Source organism: Protopterus annectens, chromosome 11.part0 (assembly GCF_019279795.1).
Source record: "Protopterus annectens isolate FY-2018-M chromosome 11.part0, PAN1.0, whole genome shotgun sequence".
NCBI lineage: Eukaryota > Metazoa > Chordata > Ceratodontiformes > Protopteridae > Protopterus > Protopterus annectens.
In genome coordinates, this window is record NC_056745.1 from 162590574 (window position 1) to 162617723 (window position 27150).

At 41.0% G+C, this 27150-nt stretch overlaps 1 protein-coding gene across 2 annotated transcripts in view; it reads left to right on the top strand.

Moving 5' to 3' along the window:
- The window catches only part of LOC122815235 (solute carrier family 45 member 3-like), a 691924-nt gene that overhangs the window by 458846 nt on the left and 205928 nt on the right, over positions 1-27150 (top strand). For both annotated transcript variants that reach the window (XM_044087564.1, XM_044087565.1), the window contains exon 4: positions 8785-9618. In XM_044087564.1, the coding sequence (XP_043943499.1) occupies positions 8785-9618 (834 nt within the window). The remainder of the gene's footprint in view (positions 1-8784; positions 9619-27150) is intronic.

The following is a 27150-nucleotide window of genomic DNA, read 5'->3' on the forward strand; positions in this document are numbered from 1 at the left end:
TCCTTTACCATGCTTAAAAGCTTTTTGGTGTAATTGCTTTTTTGTTGGAGGTATAACCTTGGAGAGATATATTTAATTGCTTCCCATTAGGGGAACACCTGACATCTGGGGCAAGAAAAACTGATGTAATGGCGTTGGCTGCATGCTTTATACCCCTGACTACCTGACGTCATGGAAGATAAGGCAGCAACCGACGCAGGACCCAAGACTTTGATAATCAGGCCGACTGAGGGCTACTGCAAGCAGATAACCCTAATGTGATGACTGCAACAGTGAATACACTTGAACATCTACATTTATGGTAAGTGTACGCAACTGTACTTTTTTTTTCCTCTTCATTCTAATAGAGGGGAATACCTTCTTCATACCCTCGATGTTCATAGGCAACTTCGTTTCTACTTGGACAAAACTAAATCTTTCAGAAAAAGGGATCAGTTGTTTGTGGCCTTTGCAGGACCCAGCTTGGCTAAGCCTGTCTCCAAAATGACTATCTTTTTGGTTCGGAAATGCCATTACTTTCATTTACCATCAGAACAAAGTACCCTTACCTTCCAGGATAAAGGCTCACTCTAGTAGATCGATGGCTAGTTCAGTGGCTTTTCATTCCTGAGCCTCTATGGATGCTATTTGCGTAGCAGACACTTGGGCAAGACCTCATACCTTTATCACTCATTACAAATTGAATTTGGCTTCCAGGGGACGAGGATCTTTTGGTTCTGTGGTGCTCAGGATGTCCTTCCTTAAGGCCACCCAGGACTCAAGTACCTGAGGACTCTGTCCTAACAGTAAGGAATGAATAAAGATTTACAATATCAGATAAAGAATTTATGTCTTACCATAACATTCCATCTGTGTTGTAGATCTGTATTCATTCACTACTTCCCACCCTCCTTCCCCCTGCCTGTACTCCTGGTGGACTTTAGGATTTCCTTATTAGTTAAGGTATTTGCTCAGACAGAGCCTTCTACTGTCACTTTTATTACTTCTATACTATAATGGCAGGCAAACTCGATCTGAAGAGACTATGAGAGGGGCATTGTGGGTAGGTCTTAGCTGAAAGTTTTTGGCTGGTGTGAACTTGGTAACGGCCGTGTCGGTTCTGAGGTCGGAACCAAAGTCCTAACAATAATGAATGAGTAAAGATCTACAACACAGATGGAACGTTGTGGTAAGTGATGGCCGAGAAACCAAATGGCTTTAAAAAATTCACTTCCCTTGGGCACAAAATTCCAAATTCTGATGCACAGAGAATGCGTTTTTTTACCTAGAAGTGGCACACCTATCTAGTGATTGTGCCATGTTTTACTCTAGAATAATTTCTGATAGAAGAAATAAACTTGTAGTTAAGGGATTGCTGCCTCCATCTTCCTCGTCTTTGTCAGGAGCTCAAACCCTTTTAGTAAACATTCTAAGACTTCTTCGGTGTCTCAAAAGAGATCTCCTACCTGATCTCCAAAGATGTCTTATTCCACTGTGACTTCATCAGAGCCTCCTTAGAAGATCCATAGAAATTTGGATCCCATTTTTTCAGATCCTGAAGGAAAACTAACGGATCCTAAATCTTCAGATCCGACTGTCATATTGGTAAAATCTCCCAAGCAACTCTCGGATCTGACTACTACTTTATCAAAATGTCCTCAATCTCGCTCACCTGGGTTCACAGTTGATCCAGTGTCTTCACAGCTCCATTCTCCTTTTCTTCAAATGACAAAGAGGAGGGAATCGAGGCCACAGTCCACTCCATCATCCATTAGATCCTCCAGAAGTGTTTCCAAGGCCAACACAGATAGGATGATGAGGAAATATCACAGACCTTGATTCAGATGCTGGTTATTCCATCTCCCTCTCCCATCAGATCCATGAGCCTACCCTCCATTTCCCATCCAGTGTAATATCTCCTCCTCCGATTCATCCCATGGCTTCAGAGCCCTCGGATCTGAGAGCCCTGAGAGAGCCTGTGTCAGATCCGAAGATGGCTAGGTCTTCAGCTGTGACGGTTTTTGCTCTTATCCTCTCAGATGAGGATGAGTCCTGGAGCTGAAGCATCGTAGTCAGATCTGGGAGACCAGGATCTACTTCAGTCTTGTTTGAGCCATTGTTGCTTTGGCATTAGATAGCTTGGGTCCAGCTCCATCCTTGAGATATGGAGCCGGGCAGGGTCGGGGCTTGGCTGCTTCAGAGGTTTCAGTTCCAGTGCAACTTGCTACGGCTTCTCCCTGTCCTTCTGCATTCAAGGTAGTGGAGAGGGCTTTCTCTTGTCCAAGAGGTCCGATCTGTCTCTTTTCTTTGGATCCTACACTTATTCCTTCAGCAGGTCTGAGCTCTGGTCCCATCAGTCCTACTCCCCAGGGACAGTTGGTACCAACTAGCGTCTAGACAATTTTCCTAGAGGAACTTCCCCTCTCTTCAGTTACCTCTCCAGAGCATCCCACTGAGGAGGTTCCCCACAAGAGAATGTGCAAAGGGAGGCACATAGATTCCCCTATGGAGTCTTTTACAGAGGATACTGACTTTGAAGAAGGGGAAGGGTCCCCCATATCTCCACCAGATGACATCTCATTTGCAGACATTCTAGAGATTCTTAAGCAGTAGGGTAGATGTTCTTCAGATGCTCTCTCCCCAGAGGAGTCAGTATGTCTGGAAGCTTTTGGTTTCGGCCCATCTCTGTCCTGGGTGACTCCCCCGGCTGATAAGCTCATCAGCCTAGTCTTTCACCCAGGCATGGAAGGAACAGGATTAGTGTTGAACCAGTTCCCTGACATCCAGACAAAATTTTGACAGTGTTGAAGGACAGACCCGATTGGAGCTAAGGAGTCCGTGTTGCTGCTATGGTTGTAGCAGCAGCCACAAAAAAGGAGCTAGCTGAGCAGAGCTCCCCTGTCCATAGAGAGTCAAGGGTGTTGTACAGATTTGGTAAGTGTATATTTGCTTCAGTGACCTTTGCCTTGAGGTCCCTGAAGTATTTAATGCACTTTACAAGGCTGCAGAGGGATTTGACCAAGGAACTCTGCAAATCCCTTTCAGAGTCCATATCTGTGGAGCAAAAAAACACCTCACAATTCAAAAAATAAAAAAACACACAGCCAGCCAGTACTTCACCAGTAACTTGCTTTTCTTTTATTGAACGATCTGGTACCTTGGTAGTTCGCCTTCAAGGATCACCATATCTGTGGAGGACTGTAAGAGATCATATTCTCAATTGGCCACTCTGTTATCCATTTTCATAACATCCACAAGGTTGATATCCCATGCTGCGGATGGTACCTCATGGGCTGCTGGTTCAAGCATCACTGTCAGAAGACATGCCTGGATGTGGCTATATGATTTTGCGAAGCCTTTCAAGTCTTCTTTCATCAGTGCTCCTTTTGATGGAACATCCTTGTTTGGCCCTTTTGTTAAAGAAATGCTTTCTTGCAGTGAACAAGAAGGTAAGACCCTGTCTGCTATATGGATTAACTTTTCTACCTCTCAGTGATCCTTTTCTTTAAATCCCAAGGTTCTTTCCAGGACCCACAAGGGAGCAACTCCTCCAGGGGCAAAGGGGTGACTTCAAATGGAAGACGCAGTCCTTGCGGCGGAGGAAGCCTGCAAAAACAGGGTTTCTGAGATTCATTTCTGGATAGACCCTTTCAGTACTCATAAAGGGTTGACCGACTGCTCACCTCTAAAGGCATTTGGGGGGGGTGCATGTCCTTGCATCCAGATGCCTGGCATCAATAACAAAAGATTCATTGGTGTTAAAAATAATATCCAACCAAAAGAAGAAAGCTTCATGGAAAGATGCATCCACAAACAACTTCTTCACTATCTGACCTCTAATAATCTCTTGTCCAATGCCCAGCATGGTTTTCGTCCGCACCATAGTACAACTACTGCCCTCCTTTCCTTTATTGACTCAATCAACAACAATCGCAATAACAAACTCATATCATCTGCCCTCTTTCTGGACCTATCAAAAGCATTCGATATGGTCAATCATCAATTCCTTCTCAACATCCTTGAAACCCTACGTCTGGACACTCCAGCACTAAACTGGTTCAATTCCTACCTCACTGGTAGGCAACAAGCTGTCCTATGGCAAAACAGAATATCGGCGCCCGAATACCATAGGCGTTCCTCAGGGCTCAATACTGGGCCCACTTCTGTTTTCCATCTTCATAAATGACCTTCAATCAATCATCCCTAAATCCACCATATACATATCGCCGACGACTCCACCTTAATCTGCCCGCTCTCCTCTCTCGAATCTCCAAATGACCACACAACATTGTTTTGCACTAGTTGAAAATGGTTCACTGACTTAAAACTTCTACTTAACCCATCTAAAACCAAACTATTACTTTTCTTCCCCAACGCCTTCTCACCTCTAGGTAAAGAACTCCCAAACACTAACAACACAACCTTTCATATTAAATCCACTAATGGGACCCTCATAACCCCTGTCACCAGTACCAAACTGCTAGGTGTCACTATTGATCATAAGCTCAAATTTGACATACACATTACCCAAACAGTAAAGTCTGTTAACAAAAACTAGGATCTATGTACAGAATTGAAAACTTCCTAACTCCCACTACCAAATTAACTATTGCTCATCTCCTCTCTTCCTCCTCTATGCTTGATCCTCTCTTTTCTCAATAAACGTGAACTTAACATGCTCTCTCTTGCCTATAACCACATTGCCAGATTTATTACAGGTTCCTTATCGAACCCATCATTGCCTTAATCTGCGAAGACTTGGCTGGTTGGAACTGCCAAATCTCCTCAAACTTAGCCAACTTGAAGCTTATAAAATTATCAACCATCCTGATAGAACTCCCTCACTGTGCAAAATTCTAACTCCATATACTAACCTCAGTAGTCTCCGATCATCAAACAGCATCCATATCCTAACCATTAAAGCAAAAAACTCAGGTGGGGATGCCCTTTATGCAAATTCCATTGGCAAGCAGTGGAACTCCCTGCCAAACAACCTTAGACTTACTTCTTCGCTCTATCATTTCAAAGCTAACCTTAAAGAATATCTCTCCACACAATGGACATGCCCATGTTCGAGAACCTGACTAACTACATATCTCTTTACTTCTAGGTCCACTTCCCTAGCCCATTTCCCTAATTGAAGATCTCTAAAATTTCTCTTTCCTTTTAGTAATAAGGAAAATCTCTGATTTCAGTCTATTTTTCAGTATCTTTAACGAAATCAATGTTCTGTGTATAATTTCCTGTCTGTCCTTTAGTCTTATATAACATCTATGTAAATTTTCATTCCTGCATATGTAAGCTGTATTCTCTTGTTGTAACAATACTTTGAATCTTGCAATTTAAATATGTACTTCTATTGTGTATTGCCTCTACTGAAAACGGATATGTATCCAGTTAGACCAGCCCGGTTAACAAATGTAAAATAAATAAATAAATAAAATAAAATTCTTGATGTTCCACCCAGTCAGAGAGAAGCTGCAGCTCAAGAGATTCAGAAGCTGCTGGTAAAAGAGTCATCCAGGAGGTCCCACCAGATCAAAGAGGATTTTGAACTTACTAAAGGATCTTTTTAGTGCCAAAGAAGATAGGGGACCTGAGACAAATTTTGTATCTAAGCAACCTGAACTTAGTTGTGAAGAAGTCTGAATGGTCACCATTCAGTCTATCCTGCTTTTTTTGCTCAAGGAAGATTGGATGTGCTCAATCGATCTTCAAGAAACATACTGTCACATCAAGATGAACAGATGCTCCCAAAGATAAGAATCTGTGCCTTCAGCTGGGGGCCAGTCACTATCAGCTCAGAGCCCTGCCCTTTGGTCTCAACACAGCCTCTAGGGTGTTTACCAGGTTTATGGCAGTGGTGGCAGCTCACCTGAGGCGGCTGAGATTCTGGATGTTTCCATATTTAGATGACTGGCTTCTCACCCCCTCCACCAGGTATCTCTTAGAACAGTCCAGGGACTGTTTGCTCCAACATAGTCAAAGACTAGGCATTTCAGTCAACATCTCCAAATTGAAACTACAACCAGTACAGAACCTAGGTTTAATCAGTGCCCAGCTGTACACAGTAAGTCATACTTCTGCTTTGCCTACACATCATGTGAATACAGTCAAGTTTCATGTTCAGCAAGTTCTTGTTCACCCTACCCCTCCAGCCAAACTTGTTCTCCAGGCTCTAGGTTCAATGGCAGAAGCCATACCTTAGTTTCCTTGGTACGTTACTTTACGCGTGTTGTCCAGTGGACTCTAACTGTTCAGTGGTCTATTCTGCAACATCCTGTATCCTTCCCAGTCAAACTCACCAGAGTATACAAAAATCATCTTGCTGATGGATTCAGTCAGATGAGATTTACCTGGGCTGTCCATTTATTCTACCTCCTCCAGGGGCCATTGACACCTCCCAGTTGAAGTGGCGGTGGGGCATTTCTTGGGACGGACGGTCCAAGACGTGGTCCCCCAAGAAACCAAGTCACAAATCGATGTTCCAGAGATGAAAGGAGTTCTTTTACAGTTGCTGGCCTTTCAAGATGTTCTCTGTAGAGGAACTGTTGTGAAAAGAATCTACAAGTACAACTACAATCTACAAGTCTGTGGTCTGGTACATCAGCAAACAAATACGAACCTGTTCCTATCCCCTTTATCGAGTGTGTGGCAGTGGATGATCTCCTCCAACCATTTTCTAGTGGGCAGCACATTCTGGGGAAGTCCAGCACTCTAGCAGACATGCTCAGCAGGTCCATTTTGTTACCTCCAGAGTGGTCTCTAAATCAGTGACAGAGATGATTATCCATGATTGGGGCCAACCTTGCTGAGATCTCTGCATCCCCCCACAAGTGCAGCAGGTATTTTACTCTAATCACTCCTCAGGGGAAATTGTTGAGAGATGCTGTAGCCCACGTTTGGCCCTCCATTCTCATTTATGCTTAATCCCTATTACCTCTGATTCCATAATTCTTGCAGAAAGCACATTGGTTGAAGAGCTCAGTTATCCTCATTGCCCCCTTCTGACCTTTCCAAATGCAGTTCTCCTTTCTTTGGTCACATCTTCGTTCTCCTACATGGATATTGGACCCTAGTTCAGACCACCTTTCACATGCCTCAGGGATGAAACATCCCATTATCCCAGGCTTAAAACTAACTGCATGGTTTATCCAATTCCATTAATAGCTAGACAGCCCAGACTTTCCTCCCCAGATCGACACATACTTTTATCTTTTCAGAAAGCATGTACCAGGAAGCTTTACAAAAGTTAATGTAAAATCTTTTCCATTTGGGCTCTTAAGGAAAGTTGATGTATCAGCTTCTGTTTCAATTTATTAATCAATGTATGTTTCAGTCTATGCATTTTGTAAATGTTTGTAATGCATTGTAGCTTTTCTCCTTGGGTCTCCACTGAAAATGGGGTCAAGCTCAGTCGGACCAACCCGGTTAACAAATGTCAAATAAACAAATTGACCCTTTTACTGCTCCTACTACTAAGGTTTTAGAATTCTTAGCCTCTATTTTTTGAGAAGGTGCTAGTTTCTCCACAGTCATATCAAATTTTCATTCAGGGGAAAAGGCTTCCTTTTCTAGTTTCTTCCAAATTGTGCAAGGCTTTTGTAAACGGCACCTTCTTATTTAGGTTCACAGTGAAAGATCCATATCCTTCTTGGGGTTTGCCAGTTGTACTTCAGAGATTGACTCTACAACCTTTTGAACCTTCAGCCAAAACTGATTTAAAATGTTTGCCTTTTTTTCTAGTAGCAATTACATATGCAAGAAGAATTTCAAAACTCCAAGCTCTATCATCCAATTCCCCTTGCATTGTTTTTCACAAAGACAAAGCTGCCTTACAAGCCAATCTTTCCTTCTTAATAAAAGTAGCCTCTGAATTAAATATCAATCACACAATTCATTTGCCTGTTTTCTTCCCAAATTTTTCAAATAAGGGAGAGTACATGCTGCATGTTTTAGATGTACATAGACAACTCCAATTTTATCTATACAGGACAAAATATTTCAGGAAATTAGACCAGTTTTCCTCTTTCCCACCAAACAGACTAGGATCACCAGTTTCTAAAGTTACCCTTGTCTAAAGGATTACTGATTACATTTTTTTGCATATACTCAGCATGGCCTCTCCTTATCAGGGCCTGCTAAAGCACATTCAACAAGATCTATGGCCACTTTTTCTGCCATCTGGTCTAGAACTTCTGTTGACATTTGAGCAGCAGCTACCTGGTCTAATGCTCATACCTTTATTGGTCATTACAAACTAGATTTGACCTCTAGAAGCATATCTGTTTTTGGTTTGGCAGTTCCCTGGAATATCCTTCCATGAGGACCACCCAAGCTTCACATAACTGGAGACTCTGTCCCATATGTTAAGGAAGAATGAAAAGGACATCATCCGATATTAAAGTTATGTGCTCACCATAAGTATGCATCTGGCTGTGCATTTTCATTCTTCCTCAACTCTATTCCCTCCTTGCCCCCTTCCTTTCATCGTCAGGAGTGAGGCCTAACTTTATTATTTTTTTTTTCCTAAGCTATCTTAGGGATCTGTAAGGCATCAAACTCGATCTGAAGTATTGTAGGATGGCTGTGGCATTATGGGTAGAGGGAGGAGCTTGAGAGTTGGATGCAAAAGTCTATGATATGCAGCTGAGTTGGATCCCAGGTTGGATCTGTAACACATATGTTGAGGAAGAATGAAAATGGACAACACAGATACATAGTTATGGTGAGTACATAACTTTTATTTTATTTTTTTTTATTTCTATATGTTGTAAATGACTGTTATTTATTTCTTTTTCACAGGGATTGGACCAGTTTTAGGGCTTATTTTCATTCCTCTGATTGGATCAGCCAGCGACAACTGTACCAGCAATTATGGACGCCGACTTCCTTTTGTCTGGTTTCTATCCTTGGGTGTCCTCCTTTCCCTGTTCATCATCCCACATGCTGATGTAATGGCAACATACTTTTCCTTTGGGGGTCAGACCTTGCAAATTACGTTCCTTATTATTGGTGTGGTTTTGCTTGATTTCTGTGTGCAGGTATGTTTTACCCCACTAGAAGCACTTCTTTCAGATCTCTACCATGATGCTGAGGACTATGGGCAAGCCTTTGCCATATTCTCATTCATGATCAGTCTCGGAGGCTGTATTGGTTACTTGTTGACTGCAGTCAATTGGGACAATGGCTGCTTTTTACAGTACCTTGGCAACCAAGAAGATTGTCTTTTTATGTTACTAGCTGTCATCTTTGTTGCAAGTGTCCTAATCACTATGAAGGCATCTTGGGAGCTGTGCCCTCCTTCAAGACATACTGTGCATTCCAAGACTTTTGAAACAGCTGGGTCCATCACAAGGTGTCACTACTGCTGCTTTGGTTCAAAGTGTAGATTTTGGTCACTGAAATCAGGGTCTGTTTTCTGCTTGCTGAGAACTTGTTGGGCCATGTTGCCAGCACTTTATCACAGTTACTGTCATGTTCCTAGAGTCATGAAACAGCTCTGCTTGGCACAGCTGTGTAGCTGGATGGCTGTTATGTCCTTTATTTTATTCTATACAGACTTCGTGGGAGAAGGGCTGTATGAAGGCATCCCAAGCGCAGCTCCAGGCACAGCATCACGAATTCGCTATGATGAAGGTAAGGTAATATGGTCATTAAAATGTATATTATTTTCTTGAAATGCATATGGTATTTTTGCTGGATTGTACTAAACCACAAAGACACCAAAAATGCCACAGAATATGCACACGAGTGTGTTGCATAGTACCATGCATAATAAGGCCATCTTAATTTGTCATCACTGTAATCTGGGTTCATCTTTCTGAGCTGATGTTAGGTATTTCTGTTCATTTGCCTCTCACTGTCATAGTTTTAGTTAATTTGTTTTTGTATTTGTTAACCAATAAGTCTTTTCAGAGGTTAGCCAAGGAGCCACTGACTCCAGTAAGATGGCAAATAATACATATAGTGAATATAATTAAACTAAGGAAATGCAAACTGTCATGTTATAACAAGTGTTTGGGCACAATCAGGCAAATACCCACAACATATTAAACTTTGTTACATAAATTGATTACATCTGCAAGAGGTAGTAATCAGGATGGTAGCATTTTTATTATGTTATGCCTGGTTCTGTGGTGCAGAGCGATGGAGCTCCGACTGTGAGTCAGACAACTGGGGTGCAGTTAGCTGCCTTGACACTGGATAAGCTAGGCAGTTAGGGAGAGGAAGTGGGAAGTCTTGTGTGCACTCTGGCACACAGAGTAGGTGCAATTTCCCATGGTGGAGACCAGGGAAATCACCTCCTGTGCTTTGAGGTTGGTGGCCAAGGCTCTAGAAGGAAATGTCCCATGTGGAAGTGAGGTTGAACAGTGTTTGTGGTCAGGCTGTTGCAAACCTCCTTCCCTTGTGCTAGCTAAAAAAATAGAATTATAGAGCATAATTCAGACATTAGGAGGAAAATTGCTACCAATGCCTTAGCACAACATATCATGGATAGAGGCTTACATCATACATTTCATTTTAGAGTGATAGATGTTCGTCATAAACAAAAGAGAGGGGGTGACATAAATAACTCCTTAGAGTTATGCGAATATGAGTGGATTATACATCTTAATGCCGATCGAAGTCCTGGTCAATACATCTGTTCATATAAAATCTGTTCTGAAATTAAAACAAATGAATTTGAAATTACTATGAATAACTAGTAGATATTGCTTTAAAATGCTTTTTGATGTTAATTAAATGTATAATTTTATTGGCTGTGTCCGAGAAGGGGATTATATTTAAACCTGGTTTTGTTAGTTGTTTTATATAAACACTGACAAAGAGCTGTTGCTTGAAAGCTTTGTGGATTTAGAATAAGTTGTGGAGATTTTACCTTACTGTGCGTGTCCGTCTTTTTTGGAGTTTTTCTGCTTGTGGTTTTATGGTTCTCTGAAATGGTTTACCACAGCGCTGGTTTGATGTGGATTATTGCTTTTATTATTTCCTGTACCAGCCTGGGTGCAGAGTGAGTATATCTTTTGTAAGATTTTGTGACACAGCCTGTTGTTTGGACAATGTGACTACTAAGAAGCAACTATATGCTGGTATCTCACTACAACAGTTGCTTAAAATGGACAGTAATCCTTTGTTAAGGAAAAATGCTATCAAGTTGATAGGACCAGTACAATCAATGAACCAAGACAATGAAACATTTAAACAACTACTTTACAAACTTGAGAAATTGGTTCAAATGTTTAAAAATCTTCAGTGGCAAAGACTTAGTTTTTGTGCATACCTAGAATTAGTTATTGCACCATATGGACTATGTATTTTAAAAATGTCATCCTATAGGAATCAACACCCTGAGCTTCTGGCCAAATGGCAAGAACTAAATTTAAAGTTAAGCAGTGATTACATGAGGTTAATGAACAACTATTTCTCTAACATTGAATTGAACTTTCAAGATGACATCACTAAACTTGAGAACGAGGTAGTAGCAAATCCATCATATAAAGATAATATCCCAATGTTCAGTGAAGTCTTGGAGCATTTAAATGAATATGACAAAAAATTGATGGCATTAAAAGAGCGTAAACTAAAGAGAGACTTGAATGATTACAGAAACAGCAGTATTTTCATGTGGCCGAGAGAACAGTCCAAAAACACTACTAAGAAAGGGGGACCCTCTGTGAATATGCCATCAAGGTCACTAGATGAATTGGATTCATTTACTGTTAATGAATCTACAAATAATGCTGTAACAGTAGAAGAAATTCCTATGAATATAAGTACCAGTGCTTCGTCTGGTGAACATATCCAGATTACGCCCACTAGTTGTGTCTCTGCGGAACCATCAAATGGTATAATCCAGGAACAAGAGGGTTTTCAGAAGGTTCTGAACCCCGTACAGCTGAAGTTACCAGAAATACTAGCAGTACGCAAGGACGATACAAGGGGCAGATCAGCCAGTTGGAGAAGAGGAAGAGACGGAAAAGGAAGTCGAAGCAAAGGCCCAGTGACTCTCAGCAAATGGAACAGGCAGAACAACGAACTGATTCGTTGGTTGTAAATATTTCAGACATTGTTTTATCTGAGGACGATATTAATGTTCTAAATAATGGCCTAACGTTTATATCTAGTGATAGTGTGGTGGATGCTATCACAGATGTAAAATTATTTATAAGAAATGGCTCGCTGAAATTGATTTTTAAGAATGCATGCACCACAACAACAGGTATGTAAGAAGGCTAGTACATTTATTCCTGTTAATCCCCCTATACTAAATGCTTTCTTTGAAATGCCTGAGAGAGAAATTAGATTAATGTATAAAAACAAAAAATCATTTAAGTATTATAATTTAAGTTATGGGGAACAGGATGCCTTAAATAGACTAGAAAGAAATACCGAAATAATTATCAAACAAGCAGATAAAGGGGTGCAGTAGCAATTCTTCACTCTAGGGATTATGTAAGGCTTGTGATGGATTTACTAAATGATGAAACTGCATTTGTTGAAATTAGTTCCACTGAAGTTTCTAGGATGATTACTAAAGTGAATATGGATATATATATATATATGAACTGCAGTTAAATGATATTAATATTGAACTTTGTAATTATTTTAATATTCTTTGTCCTAGAATTCCTGTCATATATGGATTGCCCAAAATGCATAAGAAGTTGCATAATCCACCTATGAGACCCATTGTGTCAGGGTCTGGCTGGATTATTGAGCCTATTTCCATCTATTTGCAATCCATATTTAGCATGTACTTATGTGAAGTAAAAAGTTATATACAGGACACAAGGGACTTTTTAAATCAGTTATCTGCTTGTTATAACACTAATAAAGATTTGGATTATTTGTTTGTCACCTTGGACATCAAGTCACTTTTTATGGTTATTCCTGCAGAGTATGGCATTGAAGCATTTAGGGAATTTTTATGCAAGAATACTGAAGTGTATGGTAGAGACATTGAAACATGCTGTACTTTACTTGAAATTATTTTAAAAAATAATATTTTTCTTTTCCAAGATGCTATTTATCATCAGACAAGTGGCGTTGCCATGGGGACTCCCATGGCAAATGCATATACAAATATTATAGCAAGTGGGAAGAAGAGCATGCATATAATGCTCCTATAGAATTTAACACCAAAAGTATTGTTTGACAGACTGTTTGTGGATGATATTTTTTTGATATGGGATGGTGAGAGTGCACAACTAGAGCAATTTATTGAATTTACAAATTCTACAACAGACTTTTTAAAGTTTACAGGTACATTTTCCAAAGACAGTATCAGCTATGTGGACATTACATTAATTAAAAATGAGAATAAGCAAATTGATACATACATCTATAGGAAAGATGTATATAAAAATAATTATATTCATAAATGCAGTGTGCATGCCCCTTATACATATAAAGGTGTTGTGAAAGGACAATTTTTAAGAACTTGCAGATTAACAACAGATGATGTAAAATGTAACAAAGAACTGGATGCTATGCAAGACACATTTAGACGTAGTGGGTATAATATTGACTTTTTACAGAAAATAAGGAATGATGTAGTTATGAAAAGAACTACAGATGCAAGACCTTAATTTGCTATAAGTCAAGTGAATGATGTAGTTGCTAATACTAGAAATAATACATTGTATACTCGCAATGTTACTACGTATGGCAGGAGATTCCAAGGCTTGAAGGATATTTTATCTAGAAATTGAGAAATTCTTACAGCAATGCCAGAATTAGCTGATATTGTAGATCATTGAATACAAAAGGTATAGAAATCTGAAGCAGAAATTATGCTATAAAGGTCGTACTATAAAACATGGCAAGCCTGTTATGAAACCGGGTACAGTTCCCTGCTTATAATTGTATTTGTTGTGGTATTATTAATAAAAGTTGTGAATTTAAAAATCCGGTAACCAGTGAACTTGTAATTAAATGTCATGCTACACGTAATACAAATAATATAGTATATTTAGCTACTTGTGTTGCATGCTCCGCTTTTTATGTTGGCAAGAACTCTAGAAAATTAAAAGATAGAATTATAGAACATAATTCAGGCATTAGGAGGAAAATTGCTACCAATGCCTTAGCACAACATATCATGGATAGAGGCTTACATCATACATTTCAGTTTAGAGTGATAGATGTTTGTCATAAACAAACGAGAGGGGGTGACATAAATAGCTCCTTAGAGTTATGCAAATATGAGTGGATTATACGTCGTAATGCCGATCGAAGTCCTGGTCTTAATACATCTGTTAGTATAAAACCTGTTCTGAAATTAAAACAAATTAATTTGAAATTACTATGAATAACTAGTAGATATTGCTTTGAGGTGCTTTTTGGTGTTAATTAAATGTATAATTTTATTGGCTGTGTCAGAGATGGGGATTATATTTAAACCTGGTTTTATTAGTTGTTTTATATACACACTGATGAAGATCTGTTGCTTGAAAGCTTTGTGGATTTAGAATAAATTGTAGAGATTTTATCTTACTCTGTGTATCTGCCTTTTTTGGAGTTTTTCTGCTAGATAATTTTCCACAGGGTTGTTAGAGCAAAAAGCAGAAGAGCCACACATAACCCTTGACAGGTTACCTTAATGATGGAACTTTCCAGTTGCCTCCCATCCATGTAATTGGGGACAAATAGGAAAAGTCTGAAGAAAAAAAGTGAACTTTGACATACTGTATGCAGTTCTTGCAATGAGTTATAGGCACATGGAGAATAAAAGATATTCATGTCTGATTAACTTTGGTTTAATTCATGGTACTTTTTGATGTTCACAGTCATATAAAATGAATTGATGAACTTCTTTGGAGGAAGGGGTAGAATCCCACAAAATGGAAAAGGAAGTTAAAAATGTTCAGTCTTTTGATTTCTTGGTAGAGAGCATTCTTGGATCAGGAATTGGTCTGAAGATCTAAGAGTACATTTTGGTCTGTAACTGATAAACAGACCTGTGGGGTGAGACTTGGTGTATAGTAGGAAATGTGTGTGGAAGTTGTAGGCAAGCTAAAAAAATTTGCTAAGGAAGGCTGCTCAAGTCTGCTAAGTACAGTGCAGGAGAGGGAGTCGCTCAGAGTTATGGAAGCAGAGCTGGTTACTTGTAAGTTATGGTAAGCTCTTCTAGTTTACTCTGTACTAGGAATGTTAAAATCACCCTACCTTAAGGTAATAAAGGAATGCATGCAAGTCTGACTTCTCTGTGTGTAGTAACCATGGGGAGCAAGTCCTTCAGTAGCTTTAGTGAGCTCATTTTTTGTACACCCTTTCGACAAGCTGACTTGCGTGTTCTGTGAAGATGAGAGATTTGTCCAGTAGTACAGCCAGCTACTTGAAGAAGTCATCTTGAAGAACATTTTCTCCACTTTTGAAGAGGATGATTGAGGTTTACTAGGTTGGTTGAGCATTTTTTTAACACGTTTATTGAATTATAACTTAAGACAGACAAAAATATGTTAATGTGAAAGAAAACAAACCATATAAACATGTTCCTAGTTACATACATCATGTTTATTTTTTGTATAACTTTCATCAAGCCTACATTACAAAAATTGCTGAATTCCTGCCTTCCCTTAAATCTTGCTCTTCCTCCAGAATATTGTTCCCAAATTTTCCATTATTTTTTTCATGTAATTTGCTCCTATCCTTTTCTAAAGATCCCATAACACTTATTTTATCTCTGTTACAATAGTTAGTACATTAAATGCAGTTGGTTTAAGACTTTGGTTTCTATTTTCTAGTAATTGCTGTTTTGGCAGCCACCAGAATTAAACTAAGAAATTCAGATCTTATGTCCTAGCTCAAAAAAAAAATTTCTTTAGTTACACCCATTTGCTCAACCAATATTTCTGACAGACTACTCTGTAGGGAATTTTCGAAGTCTGTCAACTCATTGCACTCCCAAAACATATGATCTGATGTTGTAAATCTTTATTCATTCCTTACTGTTAGGACTTCAGTTCCATCCTCGGAACCAACACGGCCGTTACCAAGGTCATGCCAGCCCAAAACTCTCAGCTAAGACCTACCCACAATGCCCCTCTCATAGTCTCTTCAGATGTTGTTTGCTGCGTTTCTCGTCAGACGTGCCAAGCCTTCTCTCCAGCTAAGTTTCTAGCTCTAAGTGTTTACTTGTCAGCTCATTTAAAGTTATTTCTGTCTCTACCTTTTCTTATTTTCTGACTAAACCCTACCCACTACCTTGGTAGTTCTTTCGTACCATTGTTGGTACTACTCCCTCTTCCCTACCTAGTAGGCCCTTCTCTTACGTTTCTGGTATTTCTTAGTACCATTGTTGGTACTTTTTCCTAGCCTTCTGTAAAAAAAAAAAAAAAAAAAAAACACACACAACCCTTTTCACTATCTTTTATCTTCTTGTTGGTAGTTTATATTGTGTGGTAGTATTAGCATGTTAGAATGTCAGATAAGGCCATGCTTGGGTTCAAGCAGTGTGATTAGTGTGGACGTAAAATACCCAACTCTGATGGTCACGCCCGGTGTGTTTATTGTTTGGGTGTTGACCACATTAATGTTTCCTGTGACATTTGTTCTAGCTTCAGCAACCATACTCTGGCTGAACGCAAGAACAAACTTATTCTTAAGTGTATGCTGAAAACACCGTTCTCAGAGGCTCTTTCTGGGACAGAGGTCTTACCACCTCCTAAGCATAAGGATGTGAAAAAACATAAAGAGAAATGGAGTCACTTGGTGCCAACATCTCCATCCTCCTAGGAACAGAGTCAACACAGGGCTTCTCCCATGCCTTCGGCACCAGGCTCCATGTCTTCTCCCTCAGTGCTGCACTTAATTCTGACTCCAACCACTGTACCAGCTTCGGCATCACCCCCCTTGGTGCCGACCATGGTTTTGACACAGGTTCCGATTTCTGTACCTACATCGGCACCATCCCCGGCCATGGTGCCGATGTGTTATACAGCTCCACTGATACTGACACCATCGGTTCTGAAGGTCGAGCACCTTCCCAGAACCAGATATTCTCCCGCTTATGACCCCTTTTTGGGACAACAATTTAGTCCATTTCTTGCGAGACCAGAATCTCCATCGACAGCTTCCTTCAGATCCACCAGGAGTCTTTCAGAACAAGATGTAGTGAGGGTTGTGGACCAGCTTTTCGCAGCTAGAGGATTACCCACCCCTGCTAGGTCTTCCTTCCATCTTTGAACAGAAGCTCTCACAAGATATTCACCTGTATATCCTCCTCCAGCCTCCTCCCAGGTTTTGGAGACTTCGGTACCGATGGCCATTCCAGTGCATTCTGTCTCGGCACCAACAGTGGAGACTTCCCTGTCGGCACCAATTACTCTTGGTGCAATGGCTCCTTTGGAACTGGTGCACTCTCGGAGCAGTGATTGGGCTGTCAGCAGCTGTGTTTTCGGTGGTGCCGTCTATGGCCATGGCTTTTCCGGCAGCTACCAGTCCTCATGGAGCTCCTCACCTGGAGGCGGGCTCCTCAGGGTGGAGTGTGACCCCGGTTCCGAGGTTGTCCTTCTCAGTTCCGGACTCCCATCCCTCCTCGGGCGGGCCTGCTTTCCAGGTGATGGAGAAGGTCCTTGCTTCAACAGGCTCGCAGTTAGCACCATTGGCATTGACACCAGGACCCCCCTCTAGCATGCAGCTGTCCCAACCCTCTACTCTGGGATCCTGAGCACAGGAGCCACAAGACCTTCCCTTGAAGGGAACCCTTTCTCCGGAGTCCTCCTCAGAACATCCCACTGGTGAATCACCCCGGAAGAAACTTTGCAAGAGGAAGCATCTTGAGTCCCCTGAGGAATCCATCACCAGAGACACCAATTGCGATGAGAGAGAAGGGTCCCCACAGTCTCCCCTGAAAGACATCTCATTTGAAGACATTCTCGAGATCCTCAAGCAGAGGGGAGACTGGAAACCCTCCAACCCTTCTTCGGAGGAATCGGTGTTCTTGCAGATCTTCCGTCCTCGGCCATCTACTTCCTGGGTGATCCCACCTGCGGATGAGCTTATTGAACTTTTTGTGCAGTGTGCCTGGAAGGTCCTGAACAACATAGAACCTGTCCCCCGGAGGCCAGATAGAATTTTATCCATCCCTGAAGACCAGCCCATTAGGTCCAAGCAACTGGTAGTTGATTCCATGGTCATGGCAGCGGCCACCAAGAGGGAACTGGCAGAAGATAGTTCCACTCTTCATCCCCCAAACAGGGAGTGTCGGGCTATGGGCAGACTGGGGAAGCGGGCCTATGCTTCTGCAACCTTTGCCATTCGGTCGCTGAATTATCTGGCACACTTTACTCGCCTCCAAAGAGACTTAATCTCAGAAATGTCTGCCTCTTTGGCCGGGGTACTGCCTGAGGAGGTGCGTGATACTGTTGCCTCTCAGCTAGCTACCCTGGAATCCATCTTGATGCACTTGATCTCTCATACTACCGAGGGGGCAGCTCGAGCAGCCGCATTAGGCATCATCATGAGATGGCACGCTTGGATGTGTTTGTGTGACTTCGCGGACCCCTTCAAAATCTTCCTTTGTCAACGTGCCTGTTGACGAATCTTCCCTTTTTGGTCCCAAAGTAAGAGACACACTATCACATAGTGAGAAGGACGGAAAGACCTTGTCTGCTGTGGGCATACGTTTTTCTGTCCCCCAGAGATCCTACTCCAGGAACCAGAGAGGAGGAAAATTGTAGTTCAAGAAGTCCCAAGGATCTTTTCTTGACACCCGTGATGAGCAATTCCCCCAGGGTGGAGGGGGCAACTCATCTGGAAGATGCCCCTTTTGGGGAAGAGGGGGTCCACGCAACCTGGGCGCTAGAGATTCCTTCTCCAGCCGACCCTTCCAACGCTCCTGAACAGTGGCCCGAATGCTTTCCTCTGGAAGCAGTCGGGGGTCGATTTTCCCTGCACCTACAGGCCTGGCAACTCATAACAACGGATGCATGGATGCAGAGAATAATATCCAGAGACTATCATATCCCATTTGATCTTACTCCCAGACTCATAAAATGAATTCCTGATGCCCCAGCCAATCAGGGGGAGGCTGCAGCCTTAGAAATCGAAAAGCTGCTAAGAAAAAGAGTCATCCAGCCAATCCTGGATCTCAGCATATTTAGATGATTGGCTCCTTACTGCCATGACCAGGAATCTTCTCATTCTCAGTCTCTCTTAGTCAAGGCCTTGCTCTTAGCCTAGGTATCACGATCAACATGGACAAATCACAAATGTGTCCAACAAAGAGCACTGGAATTCATTGGAGCGATCTTTGACACAACGTCCTGTCAAGCTTCCCTTCCTCCTCACAAGCTCTCAGAAATAAGAAGCCAGATTCAAGTCCTCCTTCCACAGACATTTGTACCAGCACGCCTTGTACTACAGCTATTGGGATCCATGGCAGCAACTGCTACCTTAGTTCCACTGGCAAGGTTGCACATGAGACTAGTACAGGGGTTCCTTTCATCACAATGGTCGATCTTAACCCACCCGCTCAACGACATGATACGCCTTAGAAACCTTTGCAAGAAAGAAATGCTTTGGTGGATGAAACCGGAATCAAATATTTAGTGTCGACTGTTCTGCCTTCCCCAGCCCAGGGCCACAGTGATCACAGATGCTTCCCTGTTAGGGTAGGGGGCATTTCCAGGGAAAGACAGTCCAAGGCACCTGGTCCCTTATGGAGGCCAATTTGCACATAAATGCCCTGGAATTGAGGGCAGTTCTCTCAGCGTTGCAAGCATTCCACTCATCCCTTCCTTCCAGGACCATTGCAGTTTCAATCGGACAACATGTCAGTCATCTGGTACATCAACAAACAAGGCGGAACCAGGTCTTACCCCTGTGTCGGGAGGACATGAGAATTTGGCACAGGGCAATGACTTCCAACCACTATCTCATAGTAATGCACATTCCCGGAAGTTCCAATCTTATTGGGAACAATCTGAGCAGGAACATCTTGATGCCTCACGAGTGGTCCCTCAGTCCTATAATAGCGGATCAGATCTTCCACTGTTGGGGCAGGCCTTGCTGTGACGTATGTGCTTCTCCCCTAAACAACAAATGCAGAATCTATTTTGCCCTGATCCCCCCTCAGGGGGAGTCACCGAGGGATGCTTTGATGCACGATTGGCCCTTTGGTCTGCTGAATGCCTTTCCCCCCATTTCCTCTCATCCCAAAATTCCTCCAAAAACTCAAAGGTTGAGAAGCAGAGTGATCCTCATTGCCCCTTATTGGTCCCGTCAAGTCTGGTTCCCTTTCCTATGGCCTCATCTGATTCACGGCCCGTGGATCCTGGATCATTCCCAAGGTCTGCTCTCTCATCCTCAGGGGCTGATTCGCCCCAATCTCCACAGCGTCAAGCTCACAGCTTAGTTTCTCCACTTCCGATGATTGCCAGGCTATCTGATATTTCATCCCATGTTCGCGAGATTCTTCTGGCTTCACACAAAACTTCCCAGAGGAAAATTTATTTTAGTAAGTTGACTAGGTTCTCTAGATGGGCCAAAGAACATAACATAGACCCCTTGTCCATGCATATTCAGAAGATCCTACAATACCTGGCTACCGTATTACACGCAGGAGCTTCAGCATGGACAATTACAGTGCATTTAGCAGCTATTGCAAATTTTCACAATGGAATTGACAATCCTTCTGTTATGTCACACTGACTGTAAAACCTTCATGAAAGGAGTATTACATATTAAACCTCCAGGCAGGCCTCCTATAGAGCCATGGGACTTGTCTCTGGTGCTTCAGTCATTGACTAGTCCTCCCTTCGAGCCCTCTAACTCCTGTGATATAAACTTTTTGTCCTGGAAAACTCTACTTCTAGTAGCCCTTACCTCAGGGAGAAGAGTATCTGAGTTGTAGGCCTTGAATGTCAAGAGACCTTACTTGATTTTTCATAGGGAAAGAGTGTCGTTACGTACTGACCTCTCCTTTTTACCCAAGGTCATTTCTGGGTTTTCCATTAATCAATCTGTTGACCTACCGGTTTTCTTTCCTCATCATTCAAATAGAGGGGAATACCTTCTGCATACCCTCGATGTTCATAGGCAACTTTGTTTCTACTTGGACAAAACTAAATCTTTCAGAAAAAGGGATCAGTTGTTTGTGGCCTTTGCAGGACCCAGCTTGGCTAAGTCTGTCTCCAAAATGACTTTATCTTTTTGGTTCGGAATGCCATTACTTTCATCTACCATTACTTTCATCTACCATCAGAACAAAGTGCCCTTACCTTCCAGGATAAAGGCTCACTCTGCTAGATCGATGGCTACTTCAGTGGCTTTTCATTCCTGAGCCTCTATGGATGATGTCTGCACAGCAGTCACTTGGGCAAGACCTCATACCTTTATCAGTCATTACAAATTGGATTTGGCTTCCAGGGGACGAGGATCTTTTGGTTCTGTGGTGCTCAGGAATGTCCTTCCTTAGGGCCACCCAGGACTCAAGTACCTGAGGACTCGGTCCTAACAGTAAGGAATGAATAAAGATTTACAACATCAGGTAAAGAAGTTATGTCTTACCATCTGTGTTGCAGATCTTTATTCATTCATTAGTTCTCACCCTCCTTCCCCCTGCCTGTTAGGATTTCCTTATTAGTTAATGTATTTGCTCAGACAAGAGCCTCCTACTGTCACTTTTATTACTTCTACACTATAATGGTGGGCAAACTCGATCTGAAGAGACTATGAGAGTGGCATTGTGGGTAGGTCTTAGCTAAGAGTTTTTGGCTGGCGCGAGCTTTGTAACAGCCGTGTTGGTTCCAAGGAGATGGAACCAGAGTCCTAACAGTAATGAATGAATAAAGATGTACAACACAGATGGAATGTTATGGTAAGACATAACTTCTTTTTCCCAGTTTCCTCTTTCTTCCCAATCAGGCCTCCTGCATTTGCCATTTAGTTGAGGAAAAATTCTTGAGTCTGTTTGGGGTATAAAAATACCTATGGAAGCACTTCCAAGTAAAAATCCAAAATCTTTTAGACTTCGTTATATACTTGGGAGCCATACATATGTCCTCCCATTGTTTTCTTTTGAATTGCTTATCCAGTTTCTCCTCAATCTTTTTTCCTGTAGTTATTATGCAGTATTTTATATGTCGTACTAGTTATCCCTTTTTAGCAGTAGCTTCTGTTCTAGATTCAACTAAAAACTCTACCAAAGCAGGTCTTTCACTTAGGATTCCCCTATCCCTTTCTCTTTGCCCTGTACACTGCCTTCCGTATCAGGGATTGATGTCAGTCTCTAGCTCTGTTAGCTTAGTTCTTAGAATAATGTCTGTTGCTCTATGAATATAATGTAAAAATATAACATTCTGTTCTCCTTAAGGATCTGCATTCAAAATCTCACATTCTCCCTATTTCTTGAATTCCCCCTCCCCATTTCATCATTATCCCTTTCCACTTTGAATTATAGAGTTCTGCTTGTGTTATTTCTATGAACCTAACTGTGTAGCTGTGAAATATCCCTTCAAATCAGGTAATTCTAAACCCCCTTGTTCTGTTGGAAGGATCAATGTATCCCACTTGATTCCTACCCTCTTCCACTCCCAGATAAATTCCTTCAACTCTTTTATTAAATTTTGTCTACAGCTTCTCATCTTATTGATAAAAATATGCCTCACTTGTGTATAAAACTAAAGGGACTAAAACGTTTTCACTACTTGCATCTTGCTATCCACATCAATAAACAAGAGTTTCCAATTTCTCAATTTTCGTATTTTCTTTTTAGTCTATCCCCACATATCATTAGCTGTCATAATGGAATCATTTTCAGTCCATATTCCAAATACTTCATTTTATTGTGATCATAGAAATATGGGTATTGCTGGTCCAATTCATGTACATAGTTTACAACTGTAGCCTTTGTTTCATCTTCATTCATGTTATATCTGTAAAAGACTTGATACTGCCTCAAGGTGTTCCACAACACTGATTAGTCCCTTTCTGGTTTTATCAGGTACAAAATAGTATCATCTGCACATAAAGCCAACATTTCTTGATTACCATACCAATTATATACTTGAATTTCTGAGTCCCTTACTTTCTTAGCCAGTGACTCTTAAATTTGACTCATTCCCTCCAGTGCAGTTGTGTACTGTTAAGTTCCAGTGGGTGTGGCTTGAGCCTTTAAAAATTAAGTTATCACCTTGGAGTTCAAACAAATATTAAAATCTCTGGAACCATGAGTGTTAGTAGAACTTTGTAAATGCCAAGCTATTCATGATTTAATCTTTGTATTAGTGGCACTCACTCAGTTCAGTGTTTTAAACTGGATTTTATGAGCCAAAGCAAAGGCATTGAATATTAATTTTGTAATGTTGTATGAACAGCTTATGATATCTCAGTGACCATTCAAGCAAGACATAGGTTTTCTTCTTACAGCTGTGAGCTTTCATATGAGGCTATGCAGTTCTGTGTTACCTGAATATTGAGATATTTAGAGAGATATGAAAATTATTACAGGTGGTACTTCACAATTCAACCATAATCCGTTCCAGAGCGGCAGTTGAATTGTGAAATGACATTTCCCATACAAATATATGGAAAATGGTTTAATTCATTCCTGATCCAAACAAAGTTAAAAAAATACACTAAAAAAAATTTGAAAATGTCACTCACCATGATTTGAAGTGTAGAACATCTCTTAAATGGAGGAGAGATAGAGGACTACTGTATTTTCCTAAAACTATGGCTGACGTGTCACATATAAATTTATTTGATGTTAGCCTGCATTCTTAGACGGATTTAACGTGTTTCCTGTCCAGCTAAAATGCATGCTCATTGCATCATTGTGCGATAGCAGTGATGAAATGAATATCTGTTGTCTCTGATTATGATATTCACTTTAATGTGATATAAATTATAACTTAAAACATCTTACAACAGTGTCTTATCCACACCCCCAAGAGAAATAAACACCAGTACAGTGTATACTGGTGTGTCTGTTTTTTTAATCCCTCTCCAGTACTTTGCTCAGTGGTTCTCCTACTTGGCTCATTCATTCAGGTAGTTGGCATCATACATGTGTGGCCATTACCTCTGCCCAGCCCGACCAATGGCCATGCCAGAAATTGAACGAGTCACCATATTTACACTATTTATAAGAGTCCACTTAGTCTTTAGTTGTTGGAAGGGGAGGCTTCTTCACCCTGTCCTGCCTGTTCCCGCTGTTTTTTTTGGCAGGTGTAGGTGAAAAAAATTTGTCCAGTGTGACTTGTCTCTCCCTCTTTTTCAGCATGGTCTTGAAGTGGTGCATGATTGTGCTGTTAAACAAGTCCGTCATCCTGTTGATGTCACCTGGGTTGGGGGTACCACTCCAAGACTGTAGCCTGTACCATGTCCCAGTTGAATAAAAGTTCTTTAATGCAAGCTATATAGTGTTTGCCTAGCTCTAATTAACTTACTAGGATTTTATCTGGTGAACCCAATCTCTCTCACTTGAAAGCTCAATTGCTGTATATACTTTTACTTAAAAAAAAAAAAACACATTTTGTACATTTCTACTTGTTTATTATTATGTGTATGTATCTTACTTCTATATTTCCTGAACTTATGTATTTTCATTTTTCTATCTTGGAGGGTGAATTTTATATACTGTAAACTGTCTGTAACTGGAGCTTTTCTCCTTGGGTCTCCACTGAAAATGGGCTTCTGGCCCAGCTGGACTAACCCGGTTAACAAATGTCAAATAAATAAATAGTTGTTGGCATAGGTCCTTTTTCCCTGGCGTCCTCATCTTCAGAAGAAATTTACCTTTCTTTTTCTTTGAACTGCTCATCGCAAAGTGCTGTAAGTTCCTCCATGGCAAACTTGTCATGGTCTTGTAGCAGTTCCTCCACATCCGCCTCATCCACCTCCTTTATGTCCAGACGTCTTGCAACACTTCAGCTGCTTTATCCACAATTTCTCCCTGGGAAAGGGAAGGAACCAGTTTCCTCCAGGCTGTACAAAGGGCTTTCTGCGATACTCCATCTCAGACATTTTTAATGAATGATTTGACATGAAGAATGTTGAACTCAGTCTTCCAGAATTCCTTCACTGTTTTATCTGAAGAATGGGTAATGTCGAAGAGCCTTGAGAAGAGTGCTTTTAGGTAGAGCTTCTTGAAGCAGGCATTAACTTATTGATCCATAGGTTGAATTAGAGAAGCTGTATTGGGAGGCAGAAACTGCACCTTGATGAAATCATAGCCTCTAACTCTCATGGGTGGGCAGAGGCATTGTCCAGAAGCAGAAGAGCTTTCATTGACAAAATGTTCTCTGTAAGGTGCTTCTTGACATGTGGAGCAAATTCCTCAAAAATCCAGTCCTTGTAAACTGACTGGTCTGCTCAAGCTTTGGTGTTTGATTTCCACATTACAGGTTGTTTTGATTTTATAATCTTTTTCCAAAACATCTTGGGTTTTCTGAGTGCTACGCCAGCAGAGGCTTCAGCTTGAAGTCTCCGCTGGTGTTTGCTGCCAGGGGGAGTGTGAGCCTATCTTTCATGGGGTTGTGACCTGAAATCCTAGCTTCTTATTGGGTTATGTAAGTCCTACTTGGCAATCTCTTCTAGAAAAGCCCCATTTCATCACAAACACTGCATTGTGGGATACCTGGAGGTAGACTAAAAAAAATCAATATGCTGGGCCCAAGGTGGGCAAACACTAGAATTACATTTAAAAATATTTAAACAAAATATATATAGAGAGAGAGTCCAAAAGTAGTGCTAAAATGTAGGAAACATCAAGACATGATGAAATAAACAAGTTTTTTCAGTCTGTGGGCGTGGTTCTCCTTTAACCCAGATACTCCTGTATTTTCTGTTTAGTGCTGTGCAGTTGCACTTCTTGTTCTTTGAGATTTCTCTTATTCTGCAATTCTTTAACCTTTGTCAGGCCCTCTTAATTCCTGTTAATTCTTAACTGCAGCTCTTTTTTTTATCTCTACCCTATCCCATTCACTAGCTATAACTTCTGAAGAAATTTCTATCTTGCCTGACAACTCCTGAATAGTTTCCACTACTTATTGCATAAATTTCTCTCTTTTTAACAGAGTGATGTGGAAGCACCAGTGTCTCATTTGTATTTCGTTATCCTGCATTTTTTCTTAGTTATTGGCACACAATCTGAAATAGTTATTGGATGTGTGTTGAAGCTTTCAATTAAATGCATATGTTCCTGTGAAATATGATTTCTGGCTAGTCTAGCCTAGTTATTGTACCTTTTGGAGTAATATGCAAGTCATCTTAATTTGTGCTGCTGAATTCCCATCTTCTATACCAAATGTTTTCATAAATTTCTTCAGAAAGCCACCCTCTTTTGTTATGTTTTCTCTTCTAAGTACCACATATACATCCTCACTATTGCAAATCAAATTCCAGTCCCCACCTATAAATAATATTCCCTGCTGAAAGCTGATTATTTCTCCTAAAATTTTCTTAAGCTGCATAATAACAGTTTTAGATGGAATATAATGCATACCAGCGTAGTACTCCTTCCATGCCATTAGCCCCTTACTACCACAAATCTACCATTATTATATTTTTTTCTTCTTCTGCCATTATTGGAGCTCCTTTAGCAATTAGTATAAGTATTCCCCTATCCTTTTTGGGTCGCGGTGGTGGTGCTGCGGTAGCGTTGTCGCCTCACAGTAAGACGTTGTCCTGTTCGATTCTCAGCTAGAGTGTCTTCTGTGTGGAGACATGCGTGAATGGGCGAACCTTCGTTGAAGGTTCTACATCAGGGCCAGCAACTCGGCACATAAAAATCTACTGCCAGTCATTAGCGGACCGGAGTTCTGCTGTGGCGACCCCCTAACTGAGAAAAGCCGAAAGACGCAACAAAAAATTCCCCTATCCTTTTTCCTGATACCCTGCTAAATATACCTCCTTAAATCCCTGTTTATAAAATTCACATGCTCATTTCTTTCCAAATGTGTCTCCTGTCACATTGTTATTTGCACTCTGCATTTCTTAATTTAATTCAATACTCTTACCATTTTGTCAATACCTGTGAGGCCATTAACATTCCAAAATAATATGGATAGTGTATCCTTTATGATAAGAAGTTATTTCCACCTGTTGTATGTGGCAGCTTTTTAAAATGTCTGTTTCCAGCTTTCGTATTACATGCACTCACTAATGTTTGGTAGGTTGATCTTTTACACAGCTGATCTGATGTTGTCAGTTTTCATTCTG